Source organism: Zootoca vivipara, chromosome 6 (assembly GCF_963506605.1).
Source record: "Zootoca vivipara chromosome 6, rZooViv1.1, whole genome shotgun sequence".
NCBI lineage: Eukaryota > Metazoa > Chordata > Lepidosauria > Squamata > Lacertidae > Zootoca > Zootoca vivipara.
Window position 1 is genome coordinate 28,865,264 of NC_083281.1, and position 18,940 is coordinate 28,884,203.

The 18,940-nt window shown below is 43.7% G+C and overlaps 1 protein-coding gene across 2 annotated transcripts; it reads left to right on the top strand.

Annotated features, from left to right (window-relative positions):
• The first annotated feature begins 6,094 nt into the window (after positions 1–6,094).
• On the top strand, positions 6,095–18,454 carry LOC118086567 (trypsin-3). Of its 2 annotated transcripts, none has more exons than XM_035118335.2 (6): positions 6,095–6,251; positions 9,636–9,729; positions 11,346–11,517; positions 15,694–15,947; positions 17,779–17,915; positions 18,214–18,454. In XM_035118335.2, the coding sequence occupies exons 2-6, from the start codon at positions 9,660–9,662 to the stop codon at positions 18,391–18,393; spliced, it is 813 nt and encodes a 270-aa protein (XP_034974226.1). In that variant the 5' UTR covers positions 6,095–6,251; positions 9,636–9,659; the 3' UTR covers positions 18,394–18,454. The 2 variants fall into 2 exon arrangements, with proteins under 2 accessions (XP_034974226.1, XP_034974227.1); XM_035118336.2 differs by having other exon boundaries at positions 6,110–6,276.
• Positions 18,455–18,940: the final 486 nt, after the last annotated feature.

Consider the following 18,940-nt stretch of genomic DNA (forward strand, 5'->3'; position numbering starts at 1 on the left):
CTGATTCCCAAACCGTCCACGGACCAGATTTAGAAGGCAATTGGGCCGCATTCGGCGCCCGGGCCTTAGTTTGGGAACCCCTGCTATATGGTAATTTATGGACCTAATGGGTATCTAAAGCCATTTGTGCATAACAAAATATGTTATTTTATCAAAGTAATTGTTGAAAAGTCCATGCAGAATGGAAAGTCCATGCAGAATGTGGGCACCCTATACTGTATAGAAACGAGCAAACCAGTGATATTTTAGGGAGCAGACTAGCAAGCGGGGCCCATTATTTGCATCATAAGAGCCTACACAACACAAAACACTGTTGCTTTTTTGTAGGTTTTATTTTATTTGTTTTTAATCTTATATTTTGGAAATGTACAACCAGGGTTTTTTTTCCTTTACTTTTTTTTGGGGGGGGGGGCAATAGAGTTGGGCCCTAAGCTATAGATTGTTTAGCTTATACGTAAATCCGGCACTGTACATGTGCTAGATATGCTCCAGTATCAATAGGAACAGCAGGGTGGTGGGGAAATGCTGCAGAGCTGCTCTCCCAACAGCTGTGTCAGTGCTGTTTACCTGGACAGTTTGGAAGCAGGGCACGGATGCAGCAGTGCAAGCAGTCAGCATTGCTGCCAGTCCACCTATGCAATTCCATCCTCAGTGCCACACCACCACCTACTATCTAGGTAAGTAACAGCGATGCTGTTGTAGGCAGGGCGAGCCCTGTGGCACCACCCTATCGCAAATGCTGGCTCAGCTCCCACATGAAAAAGTCTGACCTAACATTCTGAGCTACATTCTGATTCTTCAGCTGCCGTTTTTATTGCCCACAATGCCCCTGGTGTAGCATCGCTCATTGTGGGAAAGAGGGGCACCGTGGGAAATTAAAATGGCAGCTAGACTTTGCCAGCCAGTGCTGCTTCTCACACAGCTGAGAGTACTACTGATTTTTGTCTGGTCATTGCTTGTCTTGAGCTGCTTCCTCAACTCTCAAGATCCTGGTGTCTGTTTGTGCTCTGAAACTATTGGTCTTCGTGTTATTTTATTATGCAGGGCCCAGAAGTAGTGCAATAATTGCAAAAGGGTTGATTTAATCTAATCTAATCAACTGTCTTTAATAATATAATCCACAATGCAAGCATGCAATTAAATCCAAGTAATTGCGGGGGGGGGGGATTATTCCTATATTAAAATATAGTTTATTGGCCTTTGTTAATATGATTAGATTAGCTTTTTGTGGTCGCTGCATTTTTGTTGTTGTTTCAGCTCAAGTGTAATAGCACATCCAGCCAATTCAGAAATGTGCTCTTTTGCACAATCCTGAAAATCTCTTGTGAAGAGAAATGGAGCATTCCCATCATTGCCGTGCATTTAAAGCAAATCTAAAGCACATGGCTTCCCTCAAAGAATTATGGGAAGTGTAGTTTGGTAAGGTGCTGGGAATTGTATATCTGCAAGTGGCAAACTACAGCTCCCATTATTCCTTGGGGAAAGCAATGTATAGCGTGAATGTGATTATATAGTGGGTTCTTCACCATTATGTGAGACATCCTTTGCAACATGTCTTGATTCTTTTCACACAGGAGTTTGGATGCTAATTCAGCTATCAATATTGTCATTCTTTTCATGCTTCAGCTGAGTTGTCCATCCAGGTTTCCCCTCTTTAAGTAGCACATCTAAGCCCCCTGCCACGACATTAAGCAGCATATCTAAGTTTATATTTTTCCTTTACAGTATTAAAGAATAGCCTCATGAACAGTTGCCATAAAAACAGCTGCAAAAGAACTCTGGAGACTGGAAGGTGGGGCAAAGCATGTTGGTGATTGTCACATGCACTAGTCACTAGTCAATCAATGCTACCCATAATAGGCTTTTCCCTATTCCAATTGATACCCTTTGAAACACATTTGCTTTGAATTGTTTCCACAGTAGAGACTTTGAAGCCCTGCCGAGGTACTGCTTTGCTGCAATAGTGCTATTTCACAATTAAAGAAAATGGGTGTTTAAGCCCTCTGCTGAGCACAGGAACTCATTAATCAAGCGGTAGTAATAGTAGTAGTAGTAGTAGTAACAACAACAACAACAACAACAACAACAACAACAACAACAACAACAACATGCCGTCCATCTGACAGGGTTGTCCCAGCCACTTTGAGCGGCTCCCAACAAAATATTAAGAAGACAATAAAATATCAAAATAAAAAAATTCCTTCAGTAGCACCTTAAAGACCAGCTAAGTTTAGTTGGTCTTTAAGGTGCTACTGAAGGAATTTTTTAATTTTGTTTCGACTCAGACCAAAACGGCTACCTACCTGTAAATAAAATATCAAACATTAAAAACTTCCTCATACTGGGCTGGCTTCTAGAAATCAAACAGTTGTTTATTTCTATGACATCTGAGTGGAGTGCGCTCCACAGGGTGGGCAATTCATGAAGGCGCAATTCATCAGTAATTCACAGACACATTGAGGCAACTGGAGATGGAGGAAGCTTCTAATGAAAGACACAGGATCCCCAAAATGCCCCAGTAGTTCTAGGCGTGTCCACACTGGATAAGCAGGCACTGCAATTGCAGGGTGGAAATCAGGCCTGGAAAAAGTCATGAGGGTGGCCAGATTACAAAGTGAATGATCCCTGCTGCTGCACTTCAAAAACTTTGTTTAACCCCGACTAATTATATTCAAGATTATATGTAAGAAAAAGACATACCGTATACTCTATTATAATACATTTAAAAGAATTAAGCATCATGTCGTAATACATCTTGCAGCATAATATTAGAACACAGAATCATCGAATCATAGAATTGTAGAGTTGGAAGAGACCCTGCAGGTCATCTAGTCCAACCCCCTGCAATGCAGGAATCTCAACTAAAGCATCCAACCTCTGTTTAAAAACCTCCAAGGAAGGAAAGTCCACCACCTCTCATGGAAGTCTGTTCCACTGCTGAACAGCTCTTACTGTCAGAAAGCTTTTCCTGATGTTTAGTCGGAATCCCCTTTATTGCAACTTGAAGCCATTGGTTCGAGTCCTATCCTCCAGAACAGGAGAAAACAAGCATGCTCCCTCCTCCATGAGACAGCCCTTAAGATATTTGAAGATGGCTATCATATCCCCTCTCGGTCTCCTCTTTTCCAAGCTAAACATACACAGTTCCTTCAGCCATTCCCCATAAGACTTAGTTTTCAGACCCTTGTTAAGGGTCCCAAAACTAAGACCCACGGACGGGCCGGGAATCAGCATGTTTTTACATGAGTAGATGTGTCCTTTTATTTAAAATGCATCTCTGGGTTATTTGTGGGGCATAGGAATTTGTTCATATTTTTCAAAATATAGTCCAGCCCCCCACAAGGTCTGAGGGACAGTGGACCGGCCCCCTGCTGAAAAAGTTTGCTGACCCTTGTCATCATCCTTTGCACACTTTCCAGCTTGTCAACATCCTTCTTAAATTGTGGTGCCCAGAACTGGACACAGTATTCCAAATGTGGTCTGACTAAGGCAGAAGAGAGTGGGGCTATTATTTCCCTTGATCTGGACACTATACTTCTGTTGATGCAGCCTAGAATAGCATTAGCTTTATTTGCTGCTGCATCACACTGTTGACTCATGTGAAGCTTGTAGTCCACCAATACCCCTAGATCCTTTTCACATGAACTGCTAGTAAGCCAGGAGTCCCCCATCCTATATTTGTGCATCTGGTTCAGGCATCGGCAACCTCCAGCCCATGGAGGCCATTTATCCAGCCCACAGGCCGCCCGTGAACCGAGCCGCCTGCTCGGCAAGTCCCCCGCTTGCTGTGGTAAACCGGTGCAGCACGGCGCAGGGACTCACCAAGCGGCACCGGAAATCGTGTCTACGCAGACACAGAAGCGATTTCTGGCGCTGCAGACATTTTGGAAATGGGCGGCCAGCACTGGAAATCGCTTCTGTGCAGCCTTGGACATGCGCAGAAGCGATTTCTGGTGCTGCGCTGCCCATTTCCAAAATGTCCGCAGCGCCAGAAACCGCTTCTGCGCAGCCGTGGACATGCGCAGAAGCCATTTCCGGTGTTCCAGACATGGGCAGCACGGCAACGGAAATGACTTCTGCGCCTGTGTGGCCCATGTCTGGCCCATGGACGATAGTCCGTGGGATTCCTCCGGCCCACGGGCAGAAAACGTTGCTGACGCCTGATCTGGTTCTTCCTGCCTAAGTGCAGAACCTTACATTTGTCCCTATTGACATTCATTTTGTTAGCTTGCGCCCAGTTCTCCAATCTGTTAAGATCATTTTGAATTCTGATTCTCTCTTCTGATGCATTAGCTACCCCTCCCAGGTAGGTGTCATCTGCAAATTTGATGAGCATCCCCTCAATTCCTTCATCCAAGTCATTTATAAAGACGTTGAACAACAACGGGCCCAGGACAGAACCCTATGGCACCCCACTTGTCACTTTTTCCTTAGTGATATACATGGTACTTCCCCCTCCCCTTTTATCTCCCACTCCAACCCTGTCAAATGCATTAACTATCAGTTTTGGTTTCTCTCAGTTTCTCTCTTTTGCAATCATAAGTACAGTTCTCCACACTGGTCAGTGAACTCTGAAAAAAACCTTCTCAAGAAAATTTGTCAGCATTATTTGGTGTATTCCTCCTACTGCACACATTTTTTTGCAAGCGATTTCACCTAATATATTTTCCATGCTATTTTCACTGATACATGCATTGTTAAATTTACCCTAGTATATGCATTTTTGTAACACTTTTCTTGGCTGGAGAAGTGCATTGCAAAATTTGGGAAAACGTGAATTCCAAAGGATGGCTGTGTTTGCGTGTTGCTCCAGGAAGTACAAATTAGGCAGATTCATCTTTAAATGTGAACTGAACTGAATTTCTCCCCCATCCCTAGCTGAAAGACAGTGACTGGCCCAAAATGCTGGTGGGGACTTAAAAAAAAAACAGGTGTGGAAGTGTGGAGAACTGAATTTAAGATTGGAAGAATGAGAAACCGAGAGAAATCAAAATGGGCAGACTTGCCCATCCCCAGTTGATGATAATTTTATAATGCTAGCACAGGGATGTAGAATCTGCTGGAGATAAATCTTTCAAACAAATAAATACATTAGCTGTGGCATGTGCAATATGCAATATGAGAAGGCAAGCTAGATTTACAGACAGGGAGAGGATAATAATACTGCCTTACCTTGGATTTTTGTCAGATGTACTGAGATAAATTCCCACAGGCCACATAACACTTTGTGCGTCATCTATAGGACCCCAAAGCAGATGTGCATAGCTGTGGGCTGCATACTATGTGCTGCATGGTTCATCCAGGGAAAAGATCGTCATTCTCATACAGATGTTATACGCCACCTAACAACTGAAAACACCCAGATCCCGGCTCTTCTTTCTACTTCCCCACTAAAATATGTATTTATCTTTTTATCCATTTCATAAAATTTATACACTGCAAAATAACCTCAAAGCAGTTTACAAAAAAAGTTTTTTTAAAAAAATACCAATAAGAAAAACTAATATCAGTTAATTGAGACTTTAAACCAATGGACTGAAAAACAGATTGAAACCCGCACCAGCTTCCTAAACACCTTTCTACAGCATCAGCAGGAAACATTTGTGTGACTGTCAAGGCAAGCTAGCCGCCATCGTTTCCATGGTCGTTTATGGAATTCACACAACCACAAGATGTTACAACGGTCATCATGTTAGATGCCTTCAGATGCCTTGACTTTTTTATAAAAAAAAAACACCTCCCCGTAATAACGAAGGTGGTGGCTTCTGTGATGGTCACTTTAGCTCTTCTGCATCGCCAGGACCAGGAGGAGAAGAAAGTGCTTGGCAGGGCAGGATAGCATCACAGCAGGGAGATGTGGGCAAATATATATACGGTGCAAAGGGTGGAACAAATTGTGAACTGGAGGCAGACCTTTTTTGGAGATCTTTCTCCCCGGGTGGCCTGATTCCAAGCAGCACTAGAAAAGGAGCCTGACAACGGTTGCAGGTGCTTTGGAGATCCCAGTACACAAAACAGAAGGAGCAGGATTGCTCTGATAGTTGCGCATGGTAAGAAGCCCCAAGGGAGTTGCCCTCCTTGTCTAAACATGTGCGATGGATAAACACAGGGCGATTGATCAAGGGAAGATGGGCAGATAAGGCACATTTGACTCATAGCCCAGGCAGCAGCGGCGGCAGCAACCGCAGACGCATCTTCTTACTGTGGAATCTCCGCGGCTGCAAGTGATTCTTTCCTCTCAGGACCTGCAGGTGACTATGCCTTTGTGTGAGTGAGGTGAGGAGTTGGGGGAAAGCCCAAAGGCAGCAAGGCAAACGGTTGAGGGGCCCGTCCAAGCCAGGGCTTTCTTGCAGGTGTATTTTGCGACATGTTCTTGACACAACCGTAGTGCATTAGTAGTGGGTTTATTCTGCTTTTATTCTTTATTCTGAGACGCTTCCCATATTATTATTGCTATCTGGAGGGGGCATAGTGCAACAAAAGTGGGTTCAGGGACATTTTCTCTCTTGGATTCTGTCCCCTGTTCTACAAAAAGGGGGGGAAAGAAAAACTCCTGCAGTTTAGAGAGAATAATACGGCTTGAGAAAGTCAAACATTCAAAACATTTGCTGTAATTTCACACTGAGAAATGAATTATCACTTGGAATAAACACACACACACACTCTAAGACTGCAACTTGTGTGCATTTAACTTTACACAAATGGCGAAAAAGGTGAGGAGGTTGGAAGGGGGGCAGGGTTCTGGGGAAAATGACTTTGAACCCAATGGGCTTTGACCATAAGCCATTTTGGCTTTAGGTGCAATGCCTGGAACGTAACGCTGCGTAAGGTGCAGGCTTACTGTATATAAAATCTTGCTCTTCACTTAAAAGAGGGTAGAGCAGTCGGGAAAGGCCAGCCTGATATAGTTAGAGATAATGCAGGGCTTTCAAATGCATATTTCTGCTATTTATATACAGTAATTGAGGCTGCTGCATAGATGGAAGTGCATCTCTGACAAATAAAATACTGTAAAATCAGCATTTTTAATGGTTTTCTGCCAAAAGATTTGACATATCCCTTTATTGCAATTTCAAATGATATATTTGGAATAGAGCTGTGCCAAAAATGTCCCCCCCCCCCAAAAAAAATCCAACCATTTGCCAGGGTGGGAGACGAAACTCTTCTGAAAAGTTGTGGTGGGTGAGGGGGGAGAGATGTATCTGAAATATTGAGGAGGAGGTTGTTTTTTACTGTACTTAATCTTAGGATATTTCCCCTTGTTTTTGTTTTTTAACTTTCAAATTTATAGTTAGGTGTAGGCAGGTTGGCATGGCATGGCCAGAACGCCTTGGAGGGCCTAATTAATCCCACAAGCCGTAGATTCCCTCATGTGAACCTGCTTGGATTTTGAGATATTCAGGGGTGTCTCTTCTCTCAGTCCTGACGCCCTGTCAGGTATGACTGGAAGGGCTTTCTCAGCCCAGGCTTAGGAACTCCCACCCTAGATAAGTCAGACTGGCTCCCTCCTTGTTGACCTTCCACTGGCAGGTGAAGACCTTATTTCAACAGGCTTTTGAGAATGGACTGCTTTTCATGAAAGAGCTGGTTCTATGCTGTCTTTATTGTAAATATCTGCATGTTTTTAATAGATATCCTTAATATATTTTTTAAAAAAATTATTGTTCCCCCACCCCCATATTTTAGCTGTTTTATTTGTAAACTGCCTCAAGTACCTGCCAGAGAAAAAGGCAGGGTATACATAGATATAATTTAACGAAATAGCCTTTGTCACTCAAAGCCAAGGAAAGTTCTCTCTGCAGCCACTTTCCAGAGGAACTTCATGGCATGTCTGGGGATTTATATCGTGTTGCATCGCTTTGTGTCGCTCCCAAGGCATTTGGGGGTTTGTGGTCAGTGGAAAGCAGTGCCAGGCTCTCCCAACAGATTCCTGTCCACTGCAGAAGTGACAAACCACCTCCCAAAATGTTTCATGGGGAAATGCTCCCCCCCACCCATTTTTCACAGGGAGGGGCAACATTTATTTTTGAAAAGAGGGGAGGATCTCATCTCAGCTTTGCTTTGGAAATGAATCCTCTTTTCTGCTTCCAGCATTTTGATATTTATAACATTGACCTCAACCCACCCACGATCCCGACCCCTTGCTCAGACCTTTCCCTGTTTTGTAGTTCATGTCTTCTTCTTTTCCGTTCTTTGTGGACCTTTCTTGAAATCGTGTTTAACTCATCAGCCATCATTCAACGGGTCCCAGTAGTGCTTCCATGGTGTGGGGATCTTAGGCTAGTAGCTAGTCCTACTCAGAGGAGACCTGCTGGTGTTAATGAACATGCTAACTTAGTCTCATTAATTCCCCTTGGGTCTACTCTTGAGTAGGGCTGCAGTGACTACAGTCCTTAGATGTCCTGCCCTGTAATCTTTAATTCAGCTGCTGAGAAAGAGTGATTTAAAAAAATGTTTTCAGGGTTTGCAAGTGTTCTCTTCCAATGTTTCTTTCTTTCTTTCTTTCTTTCTTTCTTTCTTTCTTTCTTTCTTTCTTTCTTTTGAGGTGGCCAGGGGGTCTCAATGTTCAGAGGGCAAACACGGAGCCAGCTGTGGTGTGGCTCAATAGTCGGTAGCTCCTCTCCTCCTGCTGCTTCTGCCACCACTGGCGGGGGGCACCTTCTCAGGAAGAGCGGGAGGACGGAGGTTGCCGGCCACTGTGGCCTCGCTGCCACCACGTTCGGTTCCACACACCCTAGCTTTGCACCTCAGGAGATCATGTGATGTCATGCACGTGATGTCAGGACGTTGTGTCAGGCCACCCCCACCCCCCAATCAAGGCACTGTTCAGACTCAGACCCAACTAGCTTTTCTGCAAGGTTGTGGCCTCATGGAAATTGTGTGGGTCTTTCCTGGGTTTTACCCTCCAAATGCTGTGCGTTGCTTCTTGTTTTTAGCAGTGGAACACATCTCTCCCAGTTGGAAAGAAACCTTGACGCACTTCTGGCAGAAGGCTAGTCCTACTCCTTTGCATTTAGTGGGGATGGGATCCAAGGCCATGAACGCAGCAGCCCACTGATGGCAGCAGTGCTACTTCAGTAGCAGCAACAGGAAAAGCTATTAGGGTGGCCTGTCCCTTCTTTCTCCCCAAATTCAGATGTGTGAATTGATGCTCACACTTTGTAATTAGTGCCTTGCTCTGGAGCACAGTGGTGATAAGATAATTGGATTGAAGCCAACGAATTCAGATATAATGCAAGCAATTCAACTTAACCGGGTTGTAGATTAGACTGTGTTTACCTGGTGGTGTTGACGTTCTTTTGTATTTAAGCCAAGGCACCTGCAAAGTCATGGGGGCCCAGAAGTCCCTGGAATCATTCAGCTCACCATTCGGAAGCATTGGGAAATCACCTTAACCTCAGTCTCTGCTGGCAGACAGCTCAGGCTGGCATAGTAAGGACCATGCCAGGACTAAGGGTCGCAGCCAAGAGCTTCCTTCCTCCTGATTCCAGGGGCTGAGCATCAGCAGGCTGGTTGTGTGGGCGGGTGAAGAACCCACATAACTGGATCCTTCTAGACAATGTCAAGGAAGGTGGGGCCAGCTTGGATTTAAGGGTGATGAATTCGGTGACAATGAACTGCTTTCGATCCAACAGCACCGCCAACAACAAGACAGACACATGCAGGTGGCATCTACTCCCTGCAGGGCCATGAGGCTTCTGGCGATGGTAGTTCTGCTGACTCCTACAGGTAGGGAAGTATCACCTGGGCTGAAAGTATGGCTTGAAGATCAGGAGTGAGTGCGTGTCCTTCCTTCATATTGCCAAAAGTGGTCCTGGGGAGATAGGAAAATCTTTCTGCAGCTTGTGCCCCTCTGTAGAGTAGCCTCCTTTGTCATGCTTACTTGGCATGCATTATTCTTTACTTGTTTTTTAGGCACCAGGCAAAGAAGACCTTTTTGTTCTCCCAAGTTCTCTCCCACATCACTTTTAGTGCTTTTACAACCTTCTAAATGCTGCTGGACTCCAACTCCCATCAGCCCCAGCCAGCCTAGTCAATGGCTGGGAATGACGGGAGTTGTAGTCCATCAACACCTAGAGGGTGGCCAGTTCCTCATCCCTATTTTATATCTTTGCACTTAATTATTCCCTTCATTTGCTTTACATTTGTTTTTAATTGCTGTGCTTGCATTGGCTTTAGCTGTTTAGAGTTTTAAAATAATAATTGTTTTTTGAGGGTGTTATCATTTAAACTTTGCATTGTATTTTGTCATCCACCCAGATGATGATGATGATGATGATTATTATTATTATTATTATTATTATTATTATTATTATTATTATTACCCCACTCATCTGGCTGGGCTGCTTTCAGGTGTCTTCTAAATGTTATGTAATTACTCATCTCCTTAACATCAGATGAGAGGGCATTTCACAGGGCGGGGGCCACTACCAAGAAGGCTTTCTGCTTGGTTCCCTGTAACTTTGCTTCTCGCATTGAGGGAACCACCAGAAAGCCCTCATAGGAGGCCCTCAGTATCCGGGCTGAGCGAACCTGGGGCTCGTCCAGACTTCATTTTCTGCCACATTTCTAGGCACAGGTTCATGCTTTAAAGCTCCTTCTCCAAGCACTTTTTTCTTTTGCCCCAGTGATTCCCTCATGAAAATCCACTATTTACAGCTGAATCTGACCAAATTGCTGTTAGTTCCAATTCAGCCTTAAGGAGCGGGTTTTCCTGGGGAAAACAGCGGAGCAAAAAATAAAAATGCTTGGACATTGAGCTTTAAAGTGCATAGCAAACATGAGGCAAAAAGGGCATGTGGATGAGCCTTTATGGTTGTGAAGGTGGTGTTCCATAAATGTAATAGATAAATGATTCTGAAGCGCTGCCATAGAATTTCTATGCACTCATCTGGGCCGGGGATCAGGGACTTCAAATTTGGTGACTCAGTGTGGTCTATCCAAGCCCTGGCACTTTCTGCAGGTCATGTCCCTCTCGGTAGCCTTGCTCCCGGGGGGCTTTTGGCTGACCAGGTTGTGTCCTTGCTTGCCCGGATGAAGAGAAGCATATGTAGAGGGAAGTGCAGAAACAGCTGACTTTTGCAAGGCTGGAAAAATTGCCCTCTACACAAAGTGTGGAGTCCCATCTGTAATTCCACCCACTTTCACCTTTGGCCCCAGCCACCAGCAGCATAATGGCATACATGGAAGGCTGCCCATGGGGGAATGCAGACCTCAGGCTGAAAGAGGTTCCTCCCTCTTTTAACTAAGCTGGGCTGGTGGCTGAGATCCTTGCTGCTTAGCCAGTGTGGTATCGCTAGGTATGGTGGAAGCCATCTCTCACCTTAGCTGGTTTTCTTCCACAGTGGCTGCACAGGATGAGTCGCGGATCATCGGGGGCCAAGACTGCACCCTTGGCGAACAGCGCTACCAGGTTGTCCTCTCAAATAGCAAGAGAAATGGACCAGATATTCTGTGCGGAGGCGTTCTGATAGACAAGTACTGGGTTATTACCGCTGCTCACTGTAACCAACAGGGGTAAGGAAACTCAAGATTGCTGATCCTGGGAGAAGGGCTTTGGGATTATTAGCATCCCTGGAGCGGTTTTAATGTTGCATTGTAGCCAATGTTACGGAAACGGAAGGTGTAAAAACAACAACAGCAGCAAAGTATACACACAATAAAACAGGTAAAAACAAAGATGACTATAAGAAACATAATAAAAGAATTCCTTCAGTAGCACCTTAAAGACCAACTAAGTTTTTATTTTGGTATGAGCTTTCGTCTGCATGCACACTTCTTCAGATACACTGAAACAGAAGAGCCAGACCCTTATGTATATTCAGAGGGTGGTGGGGGTGGGTGGGAATGGATGATGGGCTGATAGGAGTGGTAAACCTGTTGATGGCTGTTAACGACTGCTGATGACTACAATAGGTCCTGCGGGGGGAAAACAAGGGCTGAGGCGTTAAAGAAAGCTTGATCATGCATAATGAGATAAGAATCCTATGTCTTTGTTCATCCCAGGTGGCTCCATGGTTTTAAGCTTGGTAATGAGTTCCAATTCAGAAACTTCTCTTTCCAGTCTGTTTCTGAAATTTTTCTGTAATAAAACAGCTGCATTCTATTCTTGTATAGAATGTCCTGGGAGATTGAAGTGTTCTCCTACTGGTTTCTCTGTCTTGTGGTTCCTGATGTCAGATTTATGTCCATTTATCCTTTGGCGTAGGGTTTGTCCTGTTTGTCCAATATAGAGAGCTGAAGGGCACTGTTGGCATTTGATGGCATACACAATGTTAGAAGGTGAGCAATTAAATAGTCCTGAGATGGTATGTTGGATGTTGTTGGGGCTGATAGGAGTGGTAAACCTGTTGATAGCTGGCCCCAACAACATCCAACATACCATCTCAGGACTATTTAATTGCTCACCTTCTAACATTGTGTATGCCATCAAATGCTGAATTGGAACTCATTACCAAGCTTAAAACCATGGAGCCACCTGGGATGAACAAAGACATAGGATTCTTATCTCATTATGCATGATCAAGCTTTCTTTAGCGCCTCAGCCCTTGCTTTTTCCCTGCAGGACCTATTGTAGTCATCAGCAGTCGTTAACAGCCATCAACAGGTTTACCACTCCTATCAGCCCATCACCCATTCACACCCACACCCACCACCCTCTGAATATACATAAGGGTCTGGCTCTTCTGTTTCAGTGTATCTGAAGAAGTGTGCATGCACACGAAAGCTCATACCAAAATAAAAACTTAGTTGGTCTTTAAGGTGCTGCTGAAGGAATTTTTTTATTTTGCTTTGACTCAGACCAACACGGCTACCTACCTGTATAAGAAACATAGATGACTAAATTATATGCCTGAGTAGGCTTGTTAAAATACAAAAGATGTTGGCTACACACACACACACACACACACACACCATTCTGTTATTTAATGTGGCTAGTAGCTTCCTGTAACTATTAATTGTTCATATTGTTAGATTGTTGTTGGTAAAATAGAAAGGAGAATTCCCTGGATGCCTAGATCCAGGTTTGGGGCAAGTAATCTTTGATGAGAGGGCCCCAGCAGAGATTCGAAATCACAAAACATGCGGCAAAGCATGGAAATATAGGCTGTTAAGACTTTTAAAATACCCCCTTCTATGTTTCTTCCAAAGCTCCCAGCTTCCCTTAGCATAGAAAGAAATCACACATTTGGTAAGTTAAATATTGTTTACTTACAAACTCTTCAAAGGTCAGATTCATGAGTTTGTCTACACAGCAGCAAGAAAAGACAGGTAGCAAACCTTAGGCTAGTTTCAAAGTGGTAAATGTTTCTAAATTATTTGTATAGAAACACAAAGATGGCTTACTAAGGCCATGTGGCCTAAGCTTGCAACATCCAGCTTAGACATCCTTACTGGTAGGTTTACATGGTGGAAAGTGGGAGAACAAAGAGTTTGGTAATCTATGCTCCCAAGGTGAGGGGGCATGACCTAGCTAAGGCTGTCAGGACAACTTACTCTATGGTCTTAACCCCTTCATGTATTAAGCATGTTGGTTATATGAAGCTGATTTATCCCACACACATGACATCTTCCTCCCAATCACTATCCCCTCCCTCAATCCAGATTTTCTCATAACAGGGATGCTCTAAAAAGGGGAAGGTATACGGAGATCTGGACAGAGGGAGGGGGAAGTGTGGGGAGGCAGTGATTTGGAGGAAAACATCATGTGGACAATGGAGAATTAATGGATCTACAGGAAGCTTGCTTATACACTTCAAACAGTATGGATGAGACTACATACAAAGAATAGCATAATTTTTGATTTATTGGGATCAGCTGACAGTCGTAGAATATGCCCTTCTCTATACTAATCTGTCACAAACAATAGCAAAAATGTGAGAGCGAGAGCATTCACGTCAGAGCGAGGAGGGTCTGTCAATTAACCAGGAAGATGATGCCATCATTCCTGCTCTGAGAAAAATGCCCTTCCTCTTCACCACATTCCTGCTCTGCTGCACCATGGTCAAAAAGGATGATGAAGCATTTGGAAGACAAGTCTTGCAGGAAACGGTTTACAGAAGACCTCACCATGTTTACCTTGGAGAGAGAAGAGGATTATAGTTTCCTAAGGCGCTACCATGAAGGGAGGGTGACTCTTTTAGCCTTTTAGCTGGTTACCCACAAGGAGACAAGAAGTCTCGGTGCCATCCCTTCCTCTCCTATTGCCTCACTGGAAGGCCTTCCATGAGTCAGTGTTGTTTAGTGCTCATACTTCATGTGTACATAGTCATCAGGTAATCTGGACAGTGCAGTAATCAGAGCAGTAATCTTGCAGATCATCTTGTAAACTGAGCAATTTTTTATTTATTTTTAAGTTGCTTACTCATGGAAATGACTGAAGGCAAATTACAAACACACTTCTCATGAGCCTGCCCCAACAGCAACAGTGGTCCAAGGAAGGAGGATGCAGAAACTTTCTCACTTAACAAGCATCCTTAAAAAGCACTTGTCTTCCTATTCCTATGGAAAAGGTATCCTTATAGTTTCACTTTTTTAAAAAAAGTGACTCTCGTTAGGTTTTTCAGTAATGAAGTCTGAAATTCCACTTTATTCATTGTTATTTTGGATTTGTTAAATATACAGGCTGCCTTTCCTCCAATGAGCTCTATTTTACCCTCACAACAATTTGGTGAGGTTGGTTGGCGGAGATACACTTCGCTTCATGGCTGATTTGGGATTCAAAACCTGTAAATACTACCTATACCAGGCTTGTGTTACCTATAGATCAGTGTTTCCCAACCTTGTGCCTCCAGATGTTTTGGGACTACAACCCCCATCATCCCTAGCTAGCAAGACCAGTGGTCAGGAATGATGGGAATTGTAGTCCGAAAACAGCTGGAGGCACAAGGTTGGGAAACACTGCTTTAGATAAATCTATCTATTTCTCTATCCCATGGGAGAGGAGGGGAAGAAGGTGTGGTAGTGAAACACTGGTACTGAACACATTACTTTGTGGGAGAACTGTACTGCAAAATCTGGAGAAAAATGAATTTTGAAGGATGACTCTGTTTTGGTTCAGTGTGTTGTTTCAAGAACTACGAATCAAGTAGATTTGCCTTTAAATGTGAACTAAACCAAACCATAGCTGCCAAGTTTTCCCTTTTCTCACGAGGAAGCCTATTCAGCATAAGGGAATTTCCCTTAAAAAAAGGGATAACTTGGCAGCTATGAACCAAACATGCCCACATTTCATTAGATGCCAGGAGTACACACCCACCCTTCTTCCCATTCTGAACAGAGGAGAAGTGCAATGAGTTTCTCTCTGTGAGCAAGAGGCCACCATTTTGTGTTATGCTACACCCCCCACGGCAGCCATTTTGTGATTGACACTAGATTATCTTCGAGATCTCTTCCAGCTCTGATTCTGGGGTGTTATGGAAAGGTCAAGTGATTATCCCATTATTGTGGTTGAAATGCTTCCTCTCTGAGGTTCAGTGCCCTGTCAATTTTCTCAATTTTCATGGAGAACAGGCCTACTCCTCTCCATGGCTGGCCACATCTACAAGCGGTGGCTGCTCTGGGAGACAGGACGGAGGTCCAAGTGGGTCTTTGGAATGATTTAGCAAGACTCTTCTTAGATTTATGTTCTTACGGCTTTTCTTTCTTTTCTTTTTCTTCTCCCCTTCTCCTTCCTGTTCTCATCCTATGCAGGGTCATCCACACAAGGATGGGTGATCACAGCCTCAGGGCGAACGAGGGCTCAGAGCAATGCATCACATCTGCACAGAAATTCCCACACCCCAACTACAACCCCACCACACATGACAGTGACATCATGTTGATACGACTGAGCAATCCCGCCTTCATCAATGAATATGTCAGGCCTGTTCAGCTATCTACCCAATGTGTTCAGCCTAACACTCGGTGCCAGGTGTCAGGCTGGGGGACTACGACAACCCCTCAATGTACAGTAGATAATTTTCAATACATACTGGGGGCATGGATGTGGTGGGGGTAGAGCTGATGGCCCTCCCCACTATTTCTCATTCATATTTTCTCTCTGTCTTTTGCGCAGCTTTTAAATCCCCCGCCCAATTGTCACGCCCTGCCCTATATCCTTTTGATCTCCAAGTATTTCAACGTCTGTCGCCCAGTTTCGTTTTGTTTTTAAGAATGATCATCAGTTAATCATTGGGGTTCATTAAATGTGTGGAAATTTGCATGTGGGTAGAAAACGAGAGTAAGCAGCTTACCTTATAAATTATGCATGAAGCTGAAGAGGTATTCTCCTAATAGGGGGATTCCCTCTTGAGAGCATTCCATCCTATGATTTTCTCTTAAGATGCATTCCCTCCAAAATGCATTCCATCTAGAGAGAAAAAGTATTCTTTCCCAGGTGTCCTCCTTAAAAGAGGAGGCATCCCATTCTGTGATTCCCTTTTGAGCTGAAGAGGCGTTCTTTCCTATGTGAAAGTAAAGTGTGGTGCCTCTTTTAAGATGGTGGTTGTCATCTGCAGGTTTTTAAATTAATATGTGCAGTTTTTCAAAAATGAAAAATATGCTGGGTGGTTTGTTGGTTTTTTTAGTAAATTAAACTTTTTCTTCACCGAGTAAACTAACAGATCAATTAGCCACAATGCTAGTTATTTCCCTTTCATATCTTCTGCTATAGCCATTCTCTCATATTTCAGAGTGCTTCCAGTAACGAAGGGGTTATTTCAGTGCTATTAAGAGCCCAGATTCAAATTTACACAATGCAAAAAACAAAAACAAAGAATCCTTCTAAATGTGAAGCTCCGATTTGCTTTGCTTCCCAATTTCAGTTCTAGTTTTTGAGGGTCATCAAAGTCTCCAACTGGCCATCTTGGTACCAAGTACCCTCTGCTCTTGACGTTATCAGTCATCTGCCCTGGGTATGCAGCAGAACAAAGAGAACCAGTATTCTGACTGATCTTCAGAAGGGAATGCCAGCATAAGTGCCATTCCTTTTAGGGAAATTGCAAAATAATAAATATTATATTATATTATATTATATTATATTATATTATATTATATTATATTATATTATATTATATTGAGAGGATCAAATTAGCATGCCCTGTGTAGTCCCTGCAAAATGGGTTGTGTTCAATGTTAGTTAGAGTAGACCCACTGATATGAATGGCCATGACTAACTTTGGTTCATTAATTTTGATGGGTCTAGTCTAAGTAGAAATTGGTTGGATGCAGTCCAATGTGTTTATTTACCTGTATGCAGGTAGGTGGAGCTACAACGTTATACTACCAACTACACCAAACGTCCAAAGGTTCACTGCTCCAGAACTCCTGGCCTGCATCTATCTATCTATCTATCTATCTATCTATCTATCTATCTATCTATCTATCTATCTATTTGCTTGAAGTTAACAGAACACGGCGACTAACAATCAAAACCAACAGTTATTTATATTTTTGAAAGTTGTTTCTTCACTATACCTTTGGACACCTCTTGAAATATTATAACCCCATTGAGCATGGTGGCTCCTGAGATCAAGCAGGTTCTGGCCTGTGTTTGGATGCAGTTGGATGCCATTTTGAAACAAGGCTGAATCTTTAAAAACTGCACTGATTTTAACCCCTGATTTCAAAACAGCTCTGATTATTTGGTTTCTCACAATTCCTGAGTAATGCCATATATAGGAAGTCGATAGTGAAATATAAAACGATCCACGGGTCAACTTAGGCTGGGGCTCATGATAAAAGTGGTGGCTTTCTCACCAGCACCTCCATAAAACCATCGGTGTTCTTTGTTTGCAGCACAGTTTCCTGACATCCTGCAGTGTGCCCAGGTCTACACAATTTCAAATGAAGAGTGCAACCAGGCATACCCCAATGGTATCACGGAAAACATGCTGTGTGCTGGTGTAAGCAGTGGTGGCATAGACTCCTGCCAGGTGAGAGGCTTTCCCCTATTGGCCAAAAAACCCCTCACAAAATAATAAAGATGTTTGCCAGAACACCAGTTCAAAGCAGTTTCAGATGGTCCATACCTGGGCCCCTCAAAATGGTGCACAATGTCATCTTCAGATTCCACCCATGGTGCCGACCGAGGCCCCTGTCGTTTTGGGGAGGAGAAGTTGAGGGAGTTTTGGCTTTCCTTGTTGTTGCCCTTTTCTCGTTGCTTTATCTTTTGATTCATGAGTTTAGAATATAAATATTCTAAATAAGTATGTGAATATTTCTGCTCGGCAGGGCGACTCCGGTGGGCCCCTGGTGTGCAACGGGAAACTCGAAGGGATCGTCTCGTGGGGGATGCAGATCTGCGCACAGTCCGGCAAGCCTGGGGTCTACACAAAAATCTGCCGATTCACCGACTGGATTCAGAGCGTCATGCGGAACAACTCAGTCAACCGTGCTGCAGACACTTGTTAGTGCCATGGGGAGATGCTACCGCACTGGGACCTTGATCTCAAAATAAAGATAAGAAAGCCGAGATTTATTGCCATATTCTACCAGCCATTGGGAGGGGTCATTATTGTGCTGTGGCATTGCCTCTCCTTGGATTCCCTAGCGCTTTATGTATGCCTCAAGGTTATTTACTTACAAAAAGGACCCACAACAAAATGTTGCAGTGTGTGGAGTGCTCCCTCTTCAGGATTCTAGCCACTTTATCCCATTCCCTCCTCGCCTCAGTTGTGTTGCCCTCAACAGGCAATTGTCATTCCACGCTTACTGAGCATGCTCAGTTCTCACTGAGTTCAGGGTGGCAGAGGTGTTTATATATTTAAATACTGCTAAACTACCTTTCTGGACCAAGTTCGCACAAGGCAGAGAACAACATATGCCGTTATAATAAAACCTTGCCATGAAAAACACACAAAACCCCAAGGATACAATAAAATACAGTACAACTCAACCACACAAAACAGGGGTTGCCAACCTTTCAGGGGCCTAGGGGCCCATTTCAAATTTTGAGGAA

What these genes read in the sequence shown, in the direction of transcription:
- LOC118086567 (XM_035118335.2), top strand. Translation starts at nt 9,660, where the DNA reads ATGCAGGTGGCATCTACTCCCTGCAGGGCCATGAGGCTTCTGGCGATG. An exon ending in GCTCACTGTAACCAACAGGG is followed by an intron (nt 11,518 to 15,693) that starts GTAAGGAAACTC and finishes CATCCTATGCAG; the next exon opens with GGTCATCCACACAAGGATGG. An exon ending in GTGGCATAGACTCCTGCCAG is followed by an intron (nt 17,916 to 18,213) that starts GTGAGAGGCTTT and finishes TCTGCTCGGCAG; the next exon opens with GGCGACTCCGGTGGGCCCCT.